Here is a 21,318-nt window from a genome sequence, read left to right on the forward strand (position 1 = left end):
GCCTTCCACCTCTAGATATTCAAAAATGGGGCAGATTTTGGTGTACCCGGATGATCCTAACACCGAAATCATGCCAGGCCAACAAGAACATCCAACGCCACGGGTAGAACCGATCTCATCAGAACCTGAGACCCCGGACCCTGTTTGAAACATCCACAGGTAATCCCACTACAAGCACAAGCCTACACAGGCTTTTCGTAGATCTACCGACTACCGTGGTCTACATGACCTAATTATGATCTCGAGGCCCATTCTAGGGGAAATTCCTACATAAAGTTTTATTGTTCCATTGACACGTTATTACAGCAGTTAGACCTTATTTACCGTTTAGTTTCACCAATAACTTCAAGTTTTAATTCCCCTAACATTTCTTTCTGGGCAACACTCCAATACACAACAGCAAATGGAGGTAGTCACCTACAGCTGGTATATTACAGGAATATCACCAGCACAAGATAGAACAGATAGAAGACTATAGAAGATAGAAGACTTACACTATATTCTGCAAGTCCTCCTCTCTCTACATAGACTTATATGCAGATACTATGAGAAAAGCAACCTATGGATACCAACAATTCACCATATGTTCACCCCCCCTTTTTTCCATACTATATCATTGCTTTAATTATGTTATTTGAATGTTATCTGCATTATATCAGCATATGTCAATTAAAGAAACTCACTGAACGCTCAACTTTTCCCACCCCTTCCTCCCCCCCTCCCTTCCTATCCCAATATTCCTTAACTTGATAGTATATTGTTTCTTCACAAATCGCATAAGCACTTATGGTATTTAGTATATATTTCTAATCAGCCTCAACCTCCTATGTGCCTAGGAGGAAAAAGCCTCATAATTATAACAATAAACTGATCTTTACGAATTTAATTACCCATTGCTTATATTAGGGTTTTTGGTTTTTTTTTTGTTTTGCTGAACATAAGAGGTGAACACTCAATAGATAACCCTCATGTAAATATATTGTGACTGACTGTATATAAGTTAGACTCTTTTGATTATATTCTGTTATGCAATGATCGAAGGTACAAGGTTTCATTTATCCACCACCAAATTATTAAGCACTAACCAAAACCAAATCAAGCAAATAGAATTTTTCTGCCAGCACTATGGTTGCTGATCCCATATCTCAAACGATTTACACTCCAGAGAGCATTTCTAATTATAAGCCCAACACTCCTGAGAGCGGGAGCCCACCAGAACAACTGAGACCTTGGACATAATACCCAACCCCCCTGAACAAAGGCACATCGGAACAGGTTCTACAAGTGCAGTGCCAACGGCCTACACTAAGTAGTGACATCATTATATTCCCTACCTTTCTATCAATACATCTTCCTTTGACTCAACTCCCACCTTAACCACTCCACATATTCAAGATTGTTGGTATGAATGCAAACGGCCTTAACTCTCCTCAAAAACAAATCCTTTTTCATCTGATTTACAGAAACAAAAAGCCAACGTGGCCTTTATCAAAGAAACACATTTTAATGAAGGATCAACTTCCTGATGGAACAATAGAAACTTTCCAGAAATTCACATGAGTAAACCACAACCTACTAGGGTTGTGCGAGGGGTAGCAGTTATCTTCTCCCAGCATTTTGGATTCACAATGATAGATAAAAAAGTGACGCTTCTGGCCATTACATTTTTGTAAAGGGCACTTACATGGGGCTTATATACACCTTCGCCAATGTTTATCTCTCCAATTCCGAACAAGCACAAGAGCTTACCAACATAATTGATATTCTACAGCCATTTGTAGAAGGTACGTTAGTGGCAGGAGGGGATTTCAACATACCACTAGATCCACGGTTAGATTGTTCTACTGGTTACTTCATTATTCCACTTAGACAACTAAACCACTGTAAACAACTCCTTCATTCTATCCAGTTAATAGATCCCTGGCGCATACTTTATCTCAGAGAAAAAGATTACTCGTTTTATTCAGACACAACCTGTATTCAAAGATTGACTATATTTTTATATCCCATAATTTCCTACAAAAAGTTATAAATAGCTAAATATTAACTAGAACGTGGTCAAACCATTCAGTGATAGCTCTATCGTTACAATCTCCCCTTCCCAATACAAAATTAATGAATAAATTATTCAAGAGTTCTAGATGCTGTAGAATCCAAGAAACAAATTACAAAATAGCTGCAAGATGGTATTACACCTCTAACAGATATCACTAGTGTGTTTATAGATAAGTTCCAATTTGGAGGGGGTGTAACAAAGGAAAAGGCTCAAAATATTTTGGACATGTCCACTCATTCAACCCTTCTGGGAGAGTGTTAGGAAAGCAAAATACCATATAATATATAAATATTGAAATACTGAATGCTCCTGAATATGTTTTGCTATTTTATATGGAAAAACCTTTGTCTACTTTCAAAAAATCGCTTGAACCATAGCTGTTGAACGCAGCCAAAATATTAATACCTCAAAGATGAAAACCAGCTGTAACCCCAATGCTGATTGGTACTAGAAAACTGAAGAATAAAATAAGTATAATAATACCTACAGTACAACATGGTTTCACTGGCTATCCTCATAAAAAAAAGCTGTATAATAAAAGTCCTTTTCAAATTGAACATGAAACCCATACTCATGTTTTTATTAACACATCAATACCTGTTATAAAAGTATTTAAAAATCCCAGTTGTCAATCATATATTGCCTGCCCCACCTCTATGCCTAAGGCATAGAGGTGGGGAAGTCAGTTACTTTCACTTTGAATTCAGAACTTCTTAGATGTTGCTGCACTCCTCACAGTCCCCCTCCCTCCTCACCATGTAATTGTGTAATCAGTGCATAGGCATGAGCATCAGGTCCCCCCATACTGGCAAAGAAAAGGGATTTTGGCAAGATACAAAGCTTGCATTAATAACAGTGTCCACAAAATGGCGACTGTCTTCTTGCTGCAATTGTGAATTCCAAGGCTAAAGAAAATAAGATTAAAATAATTTTTATAGTGTAAGTGAAGGTTATTTTACTTGACAAACACAATAGGGTGACAGGTCCCCTTTAAAGAATAAGACTTTATTGATTGATACCTTAACCTACTAGAGGGATGTCCCCTCCCCCCCACCCCTTTCCAGCCCCCACTGATTTCCTCTCTTCTCTTCTTTCTCTTTTTGCATCTAGTCATGTTTATACATTATTATGAAATTTAGAAAAAATTTCATAATAATGTATAAACATGACTAGATGCAAAATGTAAGACGCAAATTTCTTGTAATGTTCCCAACTACTACTGCTGTTTCCCGCCTTAAACCTTTCTGCCTTGCTGCCCCTTACATTTGGAATGCCCTCCCTGATTTCCTCCGGAGAGAATCCTCCCCCAGTCTTTTTAAACCAAACTAAAAGACTACCTTTTGAAACACTCACCCAGCACCTGATCTGGGGAATAGCACTTATAATGTAGTGTCACCCACTGTGACCTACAGCACTTATATTTGCCTATTTGTATCTGTAAGTTACCCTCCCATATAGGACCTCCATCCTCTTGTGTCTTTGACTCTTAACTTATTGCAACCGTATCTTGTATTTATTTGTATTTATTGTTATACTTTGTATTTATCTATTATCTTATTAACCCCCTGTTTGTATTAATGTATTCTACTGTACGGCGCTGCGTACATAAGTAGCGCTTTATAAATAAAAATATACATACATACATACATACATACATACATCTGACATCAGTAGTAGGAAAACTTTTGGAAGGGGTAATAAGGGATAGGGTACTTGAATACATTGCAGTTCACAATACTATTAGTTTGTGCCAGCATGGTTTTATGCGTAACAGATCTTGCCAGACTAATTTAGTCGCCTTTTATGAGGAGGTGAGCAGGAACCTCGATGCTGGAATGGCAGTTGATGTCATCTACTTGGACTTTGCTAAAGCGTTTGATACAGTACCTCACAGAAGGTTAATGATCAAATTAAGGAATATTGGCCTAGAACATAATATTTGTAATTGGATAGAGAACTGGCTGAAGGATAGATTACAAAGAGTGGTTGTAAATGGAACATTTTCTAATTGGACCAGTGTGGTTAGTGGAGTACCGCAGGGGTCAGTCCTTGGGCCTTTGCTTTTTAACTTGTTTATTAATGACCTGGAGGTGGGCATAGACAGTACTGTTTCTATTTTTGCTGATGACACTAAATTGTGCAAAACTATAAGTTCCATGCAGGATGCTGCCGCTTTGCAGAGCGATTTGACAAAATTAGATAACTGGGCAGCAAACTGGAAAATGAGGTTCAATGTTGATAAGTGCAAAGTTATGCACTTTGGTAGAAATAATATAAACGCAAACTATCTACTGAATGGTAGTGTGTTGGGGGTTTCCTTAATGGAGAAGGATCTAGGGGTTTTTGTTGATAACAAGTTGTCTAATGCCAGGCAGTGTCATTCTGTGGCTACTAAAGCAAATAAAGTGCTGTCTTGTATAAAAAAGGGCATTGACTCAAGGAATGAGAACATAATTTTGCCCCTTTATAGGTCCCTGGTAAGGCCTCACCTTGAGTATGCAGTGCAGTTTTGGGCTCCAGTCCTTAAGAAGGATATTAATGAGCTGGAGAGAGTGCAGAGACGTGCAACTAAACTGGTTAAGGGGATGGAAGATTTTAACTATGAGGTGAGACTGTCAAGGTTGGGGTTGTTTTCTCTGGAAAAGAGGCGCTTGCGAGGGGACATGATTACTCTGTACAAGTACATTAGAGGGGATTATAGGCAGTTGGGGGATGTTCTTTTTTCCCATAAAAACAATCAGCGCACCAGAGGTCACCCCTTTAGATTAGAGGAAAGGAGCTTCCATTTGAAGCAGCGTAGGTGGTTTTTCACGGTGAGGGCAGTGAGGTTATGGAATGCCCTTCCTAGTGATGTGGTAATGGCAGATTCTGTTAATGCCTTTAAGAGGGGCCTGGATGAGTTCTTGATCAATCAGAATATCCAAGGCTATTGTGATACTAATATCTACAGTTAGTACTAGTGGTTGTATATATAGTGTATGTATGTGAGTGTATAGATTGGTAGGTGTGCGTTAAGTGTGCTGGGTTTACTTGGATGGGTTGAACTTGATGGACACTGGTCTTTTTTCAACCCTATTTAACTATGTAACTACTATACATACATACAATAAACATAGCATTCTCACATGCACTATTGTGGCTAATCTATTGACTAAAAATTCAGTGGCTTTTCCTTTCATTTACCATTGCTACACTGCAGCTCATTTATATAAACCATGTTTTTAAAGCAAACATACCAGTTTTACTAGTGCTTTTAAGGGTAGTGACACAAGATGTTTCCTCTCAAGGTAACTTCGGTGACTTCGGCAAATTGCAGCGCCGCGTATGCCATCCCACCGGCGATTTAAATTCTAGCCGGAGGTATGGCATTGCGGCGAGATTATTCGCCCGCAACAACGAAAATGCTCTGGTACCGGTAGTTCTGATTCACATTTTAGCGTATATGTTTATAGAGTCTCTCTCTTACTTTTTAATTTGCATACACTGCATTGCATTTTTTTGTAAAAAAACAATCTCAACTTTTCAACAAATTTGATATGCATATTGTACCATATGTTATTTGATTTATCAGAACAATGCATTTAAAGCCTGTTTCTCCTTTGTGCAGGATATAGATACAGCCCCTGTGTCAGACACAACTGATGACACGTGGTTCTTAAATGACTCTCATTCAGATCATATTAATATGGAGGTGAAGATGGAGGCCCCAGGCTCACTTAGTAATAAAGTAGAAGAACTTGGTGAAAGTGATAGCAAAAAGGTAAAAACGTTACTACAGTAAAGTCCAAATATCAATTGAATGAGAATTTGTGGCTGCTTGGAAAAAGTCTGTTCTCTCAGAAACCCCATGCAGCCTGACAGAGCTTGAGCAGTTTTGCAAAAAGGTACAGGGAAAAATTGCATTGTCCAGATGTGCAAAGCTGATAGAGGCCTTTCTACACACGCAAAGCTGTAATTGCTGTCAAAGGTTAATACTACTAAATAGTGACTGCAGTAGTTTTATTTTGTGTGTATTTTATTATAATTAATTAGATTACTTTGCAGAGATCTGTTTTCACTGTTGCACAGCATTAAAACAATTAATTCATTGTTATACTTACAAGGGGATGAATGTTTTTTATAGTGTTTTTTTCTTATAGTATTGCTAAATTTATCACTATCTATGATTCATTTTGTTCATATCTGTAAGCTTTTAACTGCCTTTTCTGTTCTCATTCGCCTTGCTCAGGTGGTTAAACTGACTCTGTATGATGATGACGATCTTGACGACACGCAAAGTTTAAGTGACGATACAGATACAGAGGTCACATCACAGGTTTGTTTATCTACTATGACATGTAGCACACTTTACATAAATCTAGGCTGGTACTACCATTATTCTCTTTGTCCTGCAGAAGTGCATGTACTTATTTGATAATAATGTCTTAGTAGAAATTATATTTTTCGTAACATATATTTGACTTACTATGGTGGCTTTGTTTAGGAGCTTTGTTTATGCTGTACAGATATATTTATCACCTGCAGCAGGATAGCCAGTATCTTCATGTGTCCACTTTTGTGTATTTTGTAAGGAAAATCCAGAGTAATGGATGGGGTAGCCCAGTATAACCAGGATAGGATTTGTGGTGAAGGTTGACTTGATCTTAAATATTTTTTAAGATGCCATAGCAGAGCAATGGGTGTTGTCATGGGTGTTTCCAAGCCCTGACTGGCAATCTGTTGATTCTGGCAAAAGCTAGACAGCCACTATTTTATTGGGCTTGTGGGAGGTCATATGGACCTCTGTGTACTTAGAATCCCAGTCTGTACCTGGGTGTTTTCTAACCTTAGAGCAAATTTCAGATGCCAGCTGGGCCTCGAAAACTCAACTATCTGATCTAGACCCAATAACTAGTGACTTCCTTTTCAGAAACACCTTCTTGTGCGTTAAACTGTACAGAAGCCATTAAAGTAGAGAAAAGGACATCAAGCACTCTGGACTGACAGGGTCTGTTTTTTTTTTTTGTGGTTTTTTTTTCTTTAGCAGACCCTGTCAGTCCGGAGTGCTTGATGTCCTTTCTCTACTTTGGTGATATTTCCCTTCAGCTGCGGGTTCGGGGCTTTGAGCACCCGGACCACTACTGGACGCCGGTGAGCACACTGATTTCTCTGCTTTAAAACCTGAATAAGAGAGTAAAACTTTGGATCTCGAGCGGCAGGCTCGGGGTTTTGACACCCGAGCCCTCACTGATTACTGGGTACATATTCTGCCGTGTTATTTTGAATATTAGATGGCGGATAGATAGCTTATTTATTTATTTTTCATATGTTTATTTATTTGTTTTTCACATGATTATTTACTAATTCATTATTTGTTTAATCCTGCACGGAGAAATCAAATAGATTTTCGCTCTTTGAGCGCTGTTTTCCTTTGACATCTAGTGGGTTGGTGTATTATAAATGACTGGCTGACTCAGGAAGAAGTTCAGTGTGAAAGTAAAAAATTGTCAAAAGTCCTCAAAATATGTATCGAGTATTCATATCATTAATATAATTACATGTTACAACCTCTGTTACCATATTAAATTACCTTAAAATCTTAAAGCGTATGCACTGCCTAATTTAGTATAACAAGTTACAACAAATGAATAATATGATATATACATTTAAAATATTCCAAACCCTCCTTAACGATAGACAAGAAAGCTCTCCTCTCAATCCTAATCTGCTTTTCTCGGTACCCTGTATTAAAAAATTTTGTTATGCCATTGTTGTTACATTCAGCCAAACGCTTGATTTATATTTCTCTTGCCCCTATGTTTTGGGTTTTTTTTATCCGATAAAGATGTTTCCTCATTTTCTCTTTGAGTGACCTTGATTGTGCAGCCAACATATTTTCTCACATTCCAAGCAACTTATCAGGTATAGAAAACCCATTATAAAGTCCTGAATTACAGAAAGGTCATTTCATTTAGACTTAATTTTAATCAAAGAAGTCAACATTTTAACCCTTTCACTGCCAGCCGTTTTGGACCAAAGTGGAACTTCTACTGCCAGACAGTTTTTGAACATTTTGCACTGTTTCACTTTAGGGGCCTTTCCTCGGGGGGGACTTTTGGTTTACCCAGGAAAACAATATATTGTTTTTTTCAGGACAACCTAAGCTTTTAAAATATGGTGGAATTTTTGTGTAATTCCAATTCTGTAACAAGATATAGGCTTCTAAATGTCTAAAAAATGAAAAAAAAATATTTTCCGTAATATAAACACATATACACCAGAAACAAAAATTATTTTATGCATGAAAATACAACTGATTTGAAAAGTCCCATATCTCCTGAACGTGCCAATACCAAATATATATAGTTTTATGGAGATTTCTCACTTGTATAGGTCAAAAACCCCAGCAGTACGCTACCAAATTTCCAAAGCACTGCTCCAGAAGGCTGCATACTTTAGATTTCAAGGCCAAAAATTCCACTAACAGAAAGTTTATCCCAGAAAATTATACATTTTTAGGAAGAACAGATTCTGGGGAATCCAGAATAGGTAGAACTGCCTGTCTAATCCAAACTACTAAATTTTTTAAAAATCGCTTCAAAGCTTCCAGTCTATAGTATCTTATCTCCTACAGGTCATAAAGTAACCAGATAAAACACCTTAAATATGAACGCCAGGGGTCCACTGAACAGTTTGATGCCCAATATGCATAGGTTTACCTAAGTATGTGGCATGTAGGGGCCCCAATGGGAACATACTCCCATATGATCTATCATTTCTGTCATTTCAGCTTCTGCAAAATCAACACATTTACATCATTATATGTGGGATAACGCTAGTAAAAAGTACATTCCCCCGAGAAAGCCATATATTTTTGAAAAGTACACATTCCCCTGAATATAAAATGGGTACCCATGTCTTTCTACTCCAAAGTATTAAGCCGCAAAGCTTTCCTAAAGCTGGCAATTTTGATAACATTTCCAAAAATCCTCTCAAAGCTTCCAGTTTCCAGCATCTTATCTCCCACGTATCATTAGGTACCAGGATAGAACACCCTGAATTTGAACACCAGGGGTCCACTGAACAGTTTGATGCCCAATATGTATAGATTTACCTAAGTATGTGGCATGTAGGGACCCCTTCTTTTAAAACATTTTATTGAAGTTTTGCAATATACATGTAAGATGAATAATGACAAATTATTTAAACATAGGTTGTACAACAATAGTCACATTCGACCGTTTGTCCTTCAAAAAGATAAGAAATGAAGAAAATAGAATACTTACAGAGAAACAAAATAAGTGATTTAAATAGAGAAATACAAAACAAAAACAAATTAACTAACTTTGCCCAGTGGATAAACTATAAAAAGAAAAGGAAAGAAAAGTTTCCTAGAGAGCAAAATCTAGCATAATTTTGCTTATATGTTCGTGAATTATTGAAATAAATCTATATATGCAGCATTTTATAAATCTGATCCTTATTACTTATATCTATAGCATTAAAGAAAAATGACCATGTATCTTTAAAAGGAATCCTGGATTTAGGTTCACTTGTTTTTGCTTTGATGGCCTCTTGCCAGCTAAGCTGATTAAGATAAGAAATAATTTCTGTTATAGGAAGGGTTTCCTCTTTTAACCAATAATAAAATAATGCTTTTTTAGAGGCAGCCATAAACAAAAATAATAATTTATCAATTTTTTGTGCTAATGAGACTGGTAAATTGCTTGATAACACCTCCTCTTTTTTAATGTGTAATAGAGCGAAACTTGGAGATAACTTTATATTTAAATTCAACCTGTGGTTCAAGAATCTTTCCACCATGTTCCAGAAGTTACCAATCTTCGGATAAGACCATAGGTAGTGGAATAAATTAACACCAGTTTCGTTACATTTGGGGCAATAAGAGTTTGTTTTAAAGCACTTATTATTAACAAAAAGTTTTCCATATCCTAAATGGACAAGTTTGAATTACTGTATCCTCCAGCTTTCAGCAAAAATCAGATTGTTGAATTCATGCATAGACTTAACCAATTGCGAAGGGGATATAGAGTGTTGTAGATAAACAGACCATTTAGCAGACACATTCTCTAAGGGATGATTATCTTGGGTAAAAACATCCCAGAATGTACCAGAAAGTATGTTGATTTTTATATTATGTGGTTTGTCTTTAAATTCTAATATTGCCTCAGCCAGTCTATGTTTAACGACCACAAAATTGTCTTTATTGTGAGTCACTGATAAACCACATTGGCTGGCTAAGTAAAAGTATTTATCAATTTCAAGTAACTCGAATTTTTCTTTAAACAATGGCCAGGGAATTAAACAATAATTGTTTTGATCTAGTAGGTCTTTTATCAATATGATGTTTTTTTTCTCAGATGTTAGTAAAAAGGAAGAAGACCTTAATGCGTCAGAGGTTTTCAATAGAAGTTTAACTGGAATGAAGGGAGTTTGAGAGTAACTGAAGCCATGGCTGGAGAATAGATATTTTACTTCCTGGAATTGGGTCATGCATTTTCCTCACTCACCCTTTCCTAACAAGGAGACCATACAGGGCCAGTCTCTCCGCAGAGAGCATACCTGTAAATGAATAACAGAGTAAACTGTGTGCCTGTATCTGTATCCTGGTATGGACCCTCTACCTAGCCATGCCTCATAAAACTGAGGCCAGTTGCCCAGATACAGGCACACAGTTTACTCTGTTATTCATTTACTGTTATTACTGTTCTTTACAAAGTTTACTAACCTTGTTTAATTTTAATGTTGCTACAACAGTACAAAAAACATACCATAGTTACATAGTTACATAGGGTTGAAAAAAGACCATTGTCCATCAAGTTCAACCCATCCGAGTAAACCCAGCACACAACCTATACTAACCAATCTATACACTCACATACATAAACTATATATACAACCAGTAATACTAACTGTAGATATTAGTATCACAATAGCCTTGGATATTCTGCTTGTTCAAAAACTAATCCAGGCCCCTCTTAAAGGCATTTTATGGGAAAAAAGAACATCCCCCAACTGCCTATAATCCCCTCTAATGTACTTGTACAGAGTAATCATGTCCCCTCGCAAGCGCCTCTTTTCCAGAGAAAACAACCCCAACCTCGACGGTCTAACCTCCTTCTTAAGGACTGGAGCCCAAAACTGCACTGCATACTCAAGGTGAGGCCTTACCAGGGACCTATAAAGAGGCAAAAATATGTTCTCATCCCTTGAGTCAATGCCCTTTTTTATACAAGACAGCACTATATTTGCTGTAGTAGCCACATAATGACACTGCCTGGAATTAGACAACTTGTGATCTACAAAAACCCCTAGATCCTTCTCCATTAAGGATGCCCCCAACACACTACCATTCAGTAGATAGTTTGCGTTTATATTATTTCTACCAAAGTGCATAACTTTGCACTTGTCAACATTGAACCTCATTTTCCAGTTTGCTGCCCAGTTTTCCAATTTTGTCAAATCGCTCTGCAAAGCGGCAGCATCCTGCATGGAACTTATAGTTTTGCACAATTTAGTGTCATCAGCAAAAATAGAAACAGTACTCTCTATGCCCACCTCCAGGTCATTAATAAACAAGTTAAAAAGCAAAGGACCAAGGACTGACCCCTGCGGTACTCCACTAACCACACTGGCCCAATTAGAAAATGTTCCATTTACCACCACTCTTTGTACTCTTTCCTTCAGCCAGTTCTCTATCCAATTACAAATATTATGTTCTAGGCCAATATTCCTCAATTTGATCATTAACCTTCTGTGAGGTACTGTATCAAACGCTTTAGCAAAATCTAAGTAGATGACATCAACTGCCATTCCAGCATCAAGGTTCCTGCTCACCTCCTCATAAAAGACAACTAAATTAGTCTGGCAAGATCTGTTACGCATAAAACCATGCTGGCACAAACTAATAGTATTGTGAACTGCAATGTATTCAACTATCCTATCCCTTATTACCCCTTCCAGAAGCTTTCCTACTACTGATGTCAGACTAACAGGCCTATAGTTTTCAGGCTGAGAACGAGATCCCTTTTTAAATAATGGCACCACATTAGCAATTCGCCAGTCTCTCGGCACCATGCCAAACCTCAACGAATCCTGAAAAATTATGTGAAGAGGCTTGGTAATCACAGCGCTCAGCTCATTTAATACCCTGGGATGAATCCCATCCGGTCCTGGACCTTTGTTTACCTTTACATGTTCAAGTCTCTTTTGAATTTCCTCCTGAGTGACCCACGCGTCAGTAGCTAAATTACTAGCACTGGGTATATTAAAAGGGAAGCCTTCATTAGGTGGCTCCTCCGATGTATAGACAGATGAAAAATAAGAGTTCAAAATTTCTGCTTTTTCCCCGTTCTCATCAACCAACGTACCCCCCCCCCCCCCCCGTGATAATAAGGTTCCCACCCCTTCTTGCTTCATTTTTTTACTATTCACATAATTAAAAAATAATTTTGGATTCTTTTTACTCCTAGCTGCAATATCCCTTTCCATCTCTATTTTAGCTTGCCTGATAGCTTTTTTGCATGCTTTATTTGCTTCCTTGTACCTGATGAAAGTTTCCGCTGTCCCAGCTAACTTGAATGCTTTAAAAGCACGTTTTTTATTACCAACCTCGACCCTAACTCTTTTATTCAGCCATAAAGGTTTTGCTTTGCGATGCCTCTCCTTGCTTACAAGGGGGGAATATACTGTTGTGTATACCTGCAAAGCAATGTTTTAAAGATGTTCCATTTTCCTTCTGTGTCTAACCCCATGAAAAGCCTTTCCCAGTTGACACATTGCAGAGATGCCCTTATACTGGCAAAGTCTGCACGTCTAAAATTGAGCGTTTTAGTTACTCCCTTATAGAGCTGTCTCTGCAGCATTATCTCAAAGGAGACCATGTTGTGATCACTGTTCCCCAAATGCTCACCCACACAAATGTTAGAGATAAGTTCAGTATTATTAGATATTACCAGGTCCAAAATAGAATCATTCCTAGTAGGTTCTTGAACCACCTGAAATAAAAAGTTGTCATTTAGCATGTTTACAAACCTACTAGTTTTTTCTGACTTAGCCACCCCATTACTCCAGTCAATGTCCGGATAATTAAAGTCCCCCATAATAACAACTTGACCCAATTTTGAAGCCTCCTCCATTTGCAAAAGTAGCTGGGACTCATCCCCCTCATCTATACGGGGTGGTTTATAGCATACACCAATGATCATTTTCTTTGTGACCTTCAGCCCTACTGAAATTTCTACCCAAAGAGATTCAACGTTTTCATTGGTAATGTCTTTATTACATGGCTTTAAATCTGACTTTACATAAAGACAAACCCCTCCACCCTTTTTAATCACTCTGTCCCTCCTAAAAAGCATATACCCATTTAAATTCACAGCCCAGTCGCATTTTTCATCCCACCAGGTCTTAGGTGAGGTGAAAATTAGTCTGTTTCCCTTGTAACAATGCAAGCTCCTTATCTGATAAACTATATGCCCCCCTCACTCCTCCCCCACAACCCTTTACTGGTCCCACTGCCCCATCTACACTAGCTCTCCCATAAAAATCTAGCTTACCAACCCCCCCCCCGTCTAGTTTAAACACTCCTCCAGCCTCTTAACCATTCTCTCCCCTAGCACAGTAGACCCCCTTCCATTGAGGTGCAATCCGTCAGGGCTGTATAGATTGTACCCCAAAGAAAAGTCAGCCCAGTGCTCTAGGAACCCAAACCCTTCCTTCCTACACCAAGACTTTAGCCACGCATTTAGCTCCCTAAGCTCCCACTGTCTCCCTAAACTAGCACGCGGCCCCGGCAAAATTTCAGAAAAAATGACATTGGAGGACCTTTGCTTAATTTTAGAGCCTAGATCCCTGAACTCACTCTTTAAGGTCCCCCACCTACCGTTCATTTTGTCGTTAGTACCGATATGTACCAAGACAGCCGGGTCATGCCCAGCCCCTCCCAATAATGTGTCGACCCGATCAACCACATGCCGAACCCTGGCACCAGGAAGACAGCAAACTGTCCGGTTGAAGCGATCCGCTCGACAGATTACCCTGTCCACTTTCGTAATGATCAAATCCCCTATAACCACCATCTGTTTAGGCCTAGCTCTGCTCTCCTCCCCACCACTACTAGAGAAACTGGTCTCCCGGCTGTTAGAGAGATCAGCCTCATCTAGAACCGCCAGTCCAGAGTTCACACTCCCATCTTCTTCACACAATCTGGCAAATCTGTTTGGATGCGCAAACCCTGGAGCAGCCTCCCTTTTCCTTTTCCCCACACTAGATTTTCTAACTGTCACCCAGCTTACTGCCCTATCATCCTTTCCTTGCTCCCCTCCCCCCATACTATCTGACCCCGCTAAGTTCTTGTTCAGTTAGCAAGAGACTTCTTTCAAGATTGTCAATAGAACGCAGTGTTGCAACTTGTTCCTCTAGAGCTCTAACGCGAGCCTCTAAAGTGGCAACTCGCTCACATCCACAACAGAGGTATGCACTTTGGAACTGTTGTTGGAACAACAGCATACATGCGGCAGGCTGTGCACTGTGACATACCTTCAATGTTGCTGCCACTCATTCTCCCAGTTACAGAAACAGTTAAACAAAAATTGGTGAAAAAGGCTTTAAAATAAATACAAAACTTTTTTTTTACCTTGTTTTAACTCCTTTAGTTTGTAACTCCTGTGATTATAACTCCACTTACAGAGCACCCACTAACTCCTGTGATTATAACTCCACTTACAGAGCACCCACTAACTCCTGTGATTATAACTCCACTTACAGAGCACCCACTAACTCCTGTGATTATAACTCCACTTACAGAGCACCCACTAACTCCTGTGATTATAACTCCACTTACAGAGCACCCACTTAAAGAGCAATCACTTATAGAGCACCTACCACCAGAGCAAGCTCCACTGGAGTGCCAGTGGTTCTATTTATACAGTCTGTTAAGGTGAACTAATCAAACCCCACCCACCTCAAACTGAGGGTAATTACAAAGGAATGTAACTCTGGCAAACCTGCTGTAAGCCTTATAGTTAACCAAACTTTGTAAATTGGCACCAAAAAGAGCAAATACTTTTGAAAAAATTAAACCCAACAGTTAGAAAACACAATGATTCTGAATAAAGTTAATAAAAAATACTTATCCCTTTTTTTTGTTGAATTGAAAAAGCAGTTGATTCAGTCAGCCACCAGCCTGTTAGTAATATATGCTGGAAAATGCTTAAGGGGCAATGAATAGAACCGTATTCTTAACAAGAATAGAGTAGAGCAAGGTGCTGAAGTAGTGCACATAGCTTAACCCACATAACTTTCCTATGATGGAATTTATTACAGTCTCACATAACATAAAAGGACTAAAAGCCAGATATTATCAGAGACTTGGAAGCAAGTATCGCCATCCAAGAAACGCACCTTGCAGATGGCTCTCCATTCATAAATTTACATCAATGCTATTCACAAGTCAATTACACAACATTTTACACAAAATGAAGGGGAGTGGCCTTTTATATCAATTCTTCATTAGGATTTCAAGTTAATGGGGTGGTTAAAGATACAGAAAGACAATATATTAAGTTACAAGCTACTTTATTGGGTAAACAATATACATTAGTAAATGTCTACGCACCCTCTGATAACCAAGCTAACTCTTTTAGAGCCCTATTTACGCAAATTAACAGAATAGCATGTGGAACCCTGATGATAAAGGGTGACTTTAATTTGGTAATGTCTGCCACCCTAGATAAAACCTCCTTGGTAATAACACACACTCCCAGATTCCCCACAGTTTTAACAAAACCCCTGAAATCCTGGGCCCTAGTTGACATCTGGTGGGCACTACACCCTACAGACAGAAAATATACTATCTTTTCCACACAAAGCATACTCCCATATCATTTTTTTACACTAACCCCAATGCTTTTACAGAAGCCACAGTAAAGCCAATTGCCTGGTCATATGATGCTGCTATAACAAGATCCAGTCCAGTACAAGCCAAATATAGGCCCAAGGAACAATTGGCGCCTCACCAAACTCTTAACCCTTTATATAGACAAACCAGACTCATTATTGGCCAGCAAACTAAACAGCTATGGTCAGCTCCCCCCTATCATGACCCTGCAGAACATGCAAGGCCAATTGGTCACCCCCACCAGAGATACTCCAGGTATTTTATTATTACTACATTAAACTTTAGTTTACAAGCCCCAATAACACCAGCCACAATATAGATCCCCTTTTGCCTCCTTGATACCTCAAACTGAATGAGCAAAGCTTTTTAAGCTAAAAAAAAATTGAGACATCACGGCAAAAAAAGTGAGGCCATAAAGCACATAAAAGCAAAATCCTGCCTGGACCCAGACGACTTTCTCTTTAGCTACTATAAAAAATTTAGCCCATTATTAATACCTCACATGACAGCCACTTATGACAAAATTCTTTCAGGACACACTATTCCCCCAGAGTTATCTGAAGCTATCATTTGCTTAATCCAAAATCCTAATAAAGATCACACAGACTCACAAAATGTTAGATCAATATCTATGATAAATCAATCAAGCCTAGTGTTTTCCGCATATACAGTGCTCATTTAGGTTATTTGGGTTTAAAACAACTTTTTAAATGTCACAAGAATCTTATTTTCCACCCAAGTGCCAGAATGCATGGGCTTACTTTTGGCCAAATTTCCAATCCTACACGGTACACGTCAAGGGTGCCCTCTACCCCCCCTAATTTTTTTACTCATGGTGGAGCACCTCACACAATCGGATGAGATCCCAACATTACAGGAATACAGCTAAGGTGAGTCTCAATACTGACAATATATGTTTGATTCTCATAGACCCCAAATCTCCTTGCCCAACCTGTTTAATCTATTGGGAAAATTTGCTCAGATATCTGGCTCAGAAGTCAACATTCCTAAACCCCAAGCGATGCCATTAAGCATCCCCAAACATTTGGTTAAACTCTTGATACTCAATTTTCCTAATAATAGCAAATAATATCCCTTAACTCTGACACCCCTCTAAAATATATGGTGGACTGGGAGAAAGATGTGGGACACCCAACCCCACTGAATAAATGGAATTAAATATATAATACAATAGCCAAAATATCTCCAAACACCGTTATTAAGGAAGCGGCACAATGACACAATGGTACCTTGCAACCGAGAGAAAACACAAGTTTGTCCCCTCCACCTCACTAACTTGCTGTCAGGGCTGCACCAATATTGGAAACTTTTTACACATATGGTGCTCTTGCCCAGTGGTGGATGCATACTGGGAGGAAATCTTCTTCATAATACGCTGTGTCTTCGATAAAGCCTTTCTTTATTAGCTCTTCCCACAAAACTCTAAAAAATTGCTTTAAAGCTTCCACTTTAAAAATCAACTTTAAAAAACTGACCCTCCAAAACCATACATTTTTGGAAAGCACAATTTCAGGTGAATCCAAAATGGCTATACATGTCTTTGTACTCCATACTACTGTGTCACTATGCTCTCCCAGAATTGACAGTTTTCATTAAATACCTGAAGATTGCCTCAGCTTCCACTTTCTAGCATCTTCTCTTTCATATAGCATTAAGTACCAAGAAAAGAAATACTAAATATGAATGCCAGGGGTCCACTGATCAGTTTGATGCCCATAGGATTACCAAAGTATATGGCATTTAGACACCCCAAAATTAGTTAAGTTAGTGCATACATATTTCATGGCATATATGTCTACTACCAAAAAAATACATCACCTGATTTGTGTGTGGTAAAAGTGGCAAATAAGTCAAATAGTCAACCCCAGAAAACCTATTTTTCGCAAATATATATTCTACTGAACACCAAACAGCAAAGCTGAAAATTGTCCCAAAGCTTGCAAATTTTTTTTTTTTAATAGTCAACTTTTATTGATTTTCTTATAAACAAGGGAAATGATAGAAGGAAGAAAGTGAGAAGGAGGGAGGAAAAGGGGGGGGGGGAGTAGGGAATGGAGAGCATATTATGGAGCTTTAGACAGTTGTTGCTGGAGACTCCAGCCATGGGTTTCAAATATTCTCGAACTTTAGTGGGCATCCTCTGGCTAGATATGTTAACCTGTAGAGTCCCATTTGTGAGTTGATCAGCTTTATCCATTTATTTAAAGTAGGAGGTAGGGGACCCATCCAGTGTAGGGCCACAGTTTTTTTGCATAAAATAGCAGAGCCCTCATGATCTGGAGGCTGTCTTTGGTAGTAGGGAGTCCACCAGGCCCAACAGGCATGTGATTGGGTTTAGAACTTGAGGTAGGGAGAGTTCGTCTGCTAGAAAGCGCATGACTTGTTGCCAAAATCTCTGGATGTCTGGGCAGTTCCAAAGTAAGTCAATGAAATCAGCATCCGGTTCATTGCAGCGAAGGCATTGAGTGTTCCAAGCAACCCATCAGGTGTAATTTCTTAGGTGTTAGGTAGGTGTGGTGCATAATTTTGAATTTAAATTAGTTTGTCTCTTGTACTTATTAATGGGGAGTAGAGATTGTCTTCCGCCTCTTCCCACTCATCTGGGTCTATTCCCATTTGAGTTTGACTCTGGGTCTGGGGTCATATTTGTGAGTTGTGATTGCTGCGTATGTTTTGGAGAGGGTTTAAGCTTGTCTGGGACAGAGATTTTTTTCTACTGTCGTGTATTGTATGGGATGGATATCGTTCTGAAACTGTAAAAGGAAGAGATGTCGTATTTGCATGTAACTGAACACCGTCAGGTCCACCAGGGCAGGAAGTTCCTGGAGTTGCTCATGGGTTTTTAGGGAGTTTAATCCCTGCTCTTGCCCATGTAGCGCCTTTTTTTAAAAGTTGCTAAATTGTTAAGAAGTTGTGCCACAGGGGTGTCAGGTGAGATTGAGTTTTTCGTGTTGGAGATTTTTGTACATCATTTCCCAGGTTTTTTTCGTGGCGTTTAGGGGGGTAGGCATTTGCTTGGTCTGTATAGAGCGTGATGTAAGGACTCAATGGAGCCAAAATACAGTTCTTCTAGTAGAGAAGCCGGGTTTTCAGTGTCAAATGTTTTCCAGTTTCAAAGCTTGCAATTTACCTTTTTATATGCCCCACATTTCATAACATTCCAGCATTGAACATTCTAAAAAGGAACACCACAGGCCTACTTAACAGTTTTATGCCCAATATGCACAGATTTACCAAACTATGAATGAATGAGGCACCCAAATGTTAGTGGGTATATATGAATTTTCACACCATGGCTGCTACAATATAAGCACCTGGTATGTGTATTGTGTGCAATAACAACAGTACAAAGACCCTAAAAATCCATATATTTTCTGAAAGTACACATTCGGACAAAAATGGGTGAATACATCTTTCTAAAGCAAACTACCAAAAAATGTGTTTTTTCAAGTGAAGGAAGCAAAAAAAATCCTCCTATTTGCCATTGACTTTAGCTGTTTTAATTATGTCTTTGTTTATCTTTGTAGGACTGCTGGCAATGTACGAAATGCCACAAATTGAATTCACCAGTGAAACGGTACTGCTACCGCTGCTGGGCACTTCGCAAGGACTGGTATCTGGACTATCCTAGTCTCATTCACTCGTCTTCCACTCCCACCCTTCCTGCCAAATGTAGTTCCCAGTACAGTATGGCTGGTTTAGACATGCCTGACTGTCGTAGAACAGTCTCTGCCCCCATTGTGGGGGTTCGAGTTCCTGAATGTAAAGCTCAAGTGCCTTTTCTGGAGCCTTTAGATTTGGCAGCAAATTCCAAGGCCCTCTCTAAGAGCACAGATACACTGCTTACTTACCAGGCTGAAGAAGCCTCACTGCTTTCAAGTCGCCCACTTTTGGAGCCTTGTCGACTGTGCCAGAGACGGCAGCGCAATGGCAATGTGGTACATGGACGCACAGCCCACCTGGTGACTTGTTTTTCTTGTGCTCGCAATCTTAAGAAGAATAGGAAAGGATGTCCTGTGTGCCAGAAGCCTATACAGATGGTTGTAAAGATATATGTTGCATAACTAGGTACTTCAAGCATCAATACAATGTCATTGCGATGTCCCAAACTGCAGTTTGAACTGGTATTTATTTAAATTTTAGGCACCTTGTTTAACCTTGGTGGAGACAACTCCAAAACATACAAAAAAAGTTTGTTTTTTCTATTTACCTGAAAGGACTGGACATGTTTGTTATTTCCACTGGATTCCAGGGGTTGGTAAAACACGAGTATGTTTCTTGTGCAACATTGTTTATAAGACTTAGCCAGTACACTTTGGGATACGCTTGCTCTCTGATTTTTTCCTTCACTACCTGTAATGATGATAATATGATGATGACCTTAATGAGAGTTGATTTAGTCTCTTAAAGGCATTTATAATCATAATAAACTGTTTGAAGTTTAGAAATTGCCAATTGCATAGTGTTGCATCTATTTTGTTTTCACTATTTTGTAACTCTTGAAGAATCCACCTCTTTCTGTACTTAATATAGTATTTCAGGATGGTGTAATTAGTCTGTAATTAATCTGTGGTGGCTAAGCAATTTCAGCAATATTTGGAGTAACAGTTTGAATGTTGTTACCGTTGTTACTTTAATGTGATTGAGAATCCATCTATTCTGATGCCTGTTTTGTGAACTGAATAGACCATAATTAGACATTTTTGACCTACGAGAACAGAATAGACCATATCATACACTAATAGATGCTTTTGCAAGTAAATCTTCAGTCAGAAGAAGGGAGTTACATCCTACTGTACTTTTTGGCCCTGACTGCCAGTTGCATCAAGCATTGTGGGTGAGAGTGATCTGATTAAGATTCATGCAGGTTAATGGATCAAGTCACACCAGACACCTGGAACCTGGAACCATGACCATGAAAATATGCCTTTGGACACCAATGTCCGACATCCCCAATATTTTGCCTGTGGACTTATGGAACTGCTAACAAGGCATTTCAACTTAAAGATTGTCTGCCTATTTGCTGCGGTAATCTGTCTGTTTATTTATCTCTTGAATAAAATTTAAGTTTCAAAAAAGTAATGAGTAAAATAGTGACTAATTAGCATGGGTGCTTAAGCTAGACAAGCTAAAGCAAGCTAGCTTGTTAAAAAGAAACTGCTTGTACAAGCAAGGCAAACTATTGCACTATAAACACATATTGGTGTTTGCACTATATTTTGAAATATTATCTTTCAGGAATATATTAACCCTTTTACTACCAGCCGATTTGCAGCTGAAAGCGGAACTTGTATTGCCAGACAGTTATTGAACATTTTGCACTGTTTCACTTTAGGGGCCT

The 21,318-nt window shown here is 38.8% G+C and overlaps 1 protein-coding gene across 5 annotated transcripts in view; it reads left to right on the top strand.

Moving 5' to 3' along the window:
* Positions 1-21,055, top strand: part of mdm4 (MDM4, p53 regulator) — a 162,978-nt gene extending 141,923 nt beyond the window's left edge. For 3 of the 5 annotated variants that reach the window (XM_012953455.3, XM_018089546.2, NM_001142245.1), the window contains 3 exons: positions 5,664-5,816; positions 6,285-6,371; positions 19,505-21,055. In XM_012953455.3, the coding sequence (XP_012808909.1) occupies positions 5,664-5,816; positions 6,285-6,371; positions 19,505-20,041 (777 nt within the window). In that variant the 3' untranslated portion in view covers positions 20,042-21,055. The remainder of the gene's footprint in view (positions 1-5,663; positions 5,817-6,284; positions 6,372-19,504) is intronic. The other 2 variants (XM_031895751.1, XM_031895752.1) reach the window with 1 other exon arrangement.
* Positions 21,056-21,318: the final 263 nt, after the last annotated feature.

The sequence above is a fragment of the Xenopus tropicalis genome, chromosome 2, assembly GCF_000004195.4.
Source record: "Xenopus tropicalis strain Nigerian chromosome 2, UCB_Xtro_10.0, whole genome shotgun sequence".
NCBI classification, from domain to species: Eukaryota; Metazoa; Chordata; class Amphibia; order Anura; family Pipidae; genus Xenopus; species Xenopus tropicalis.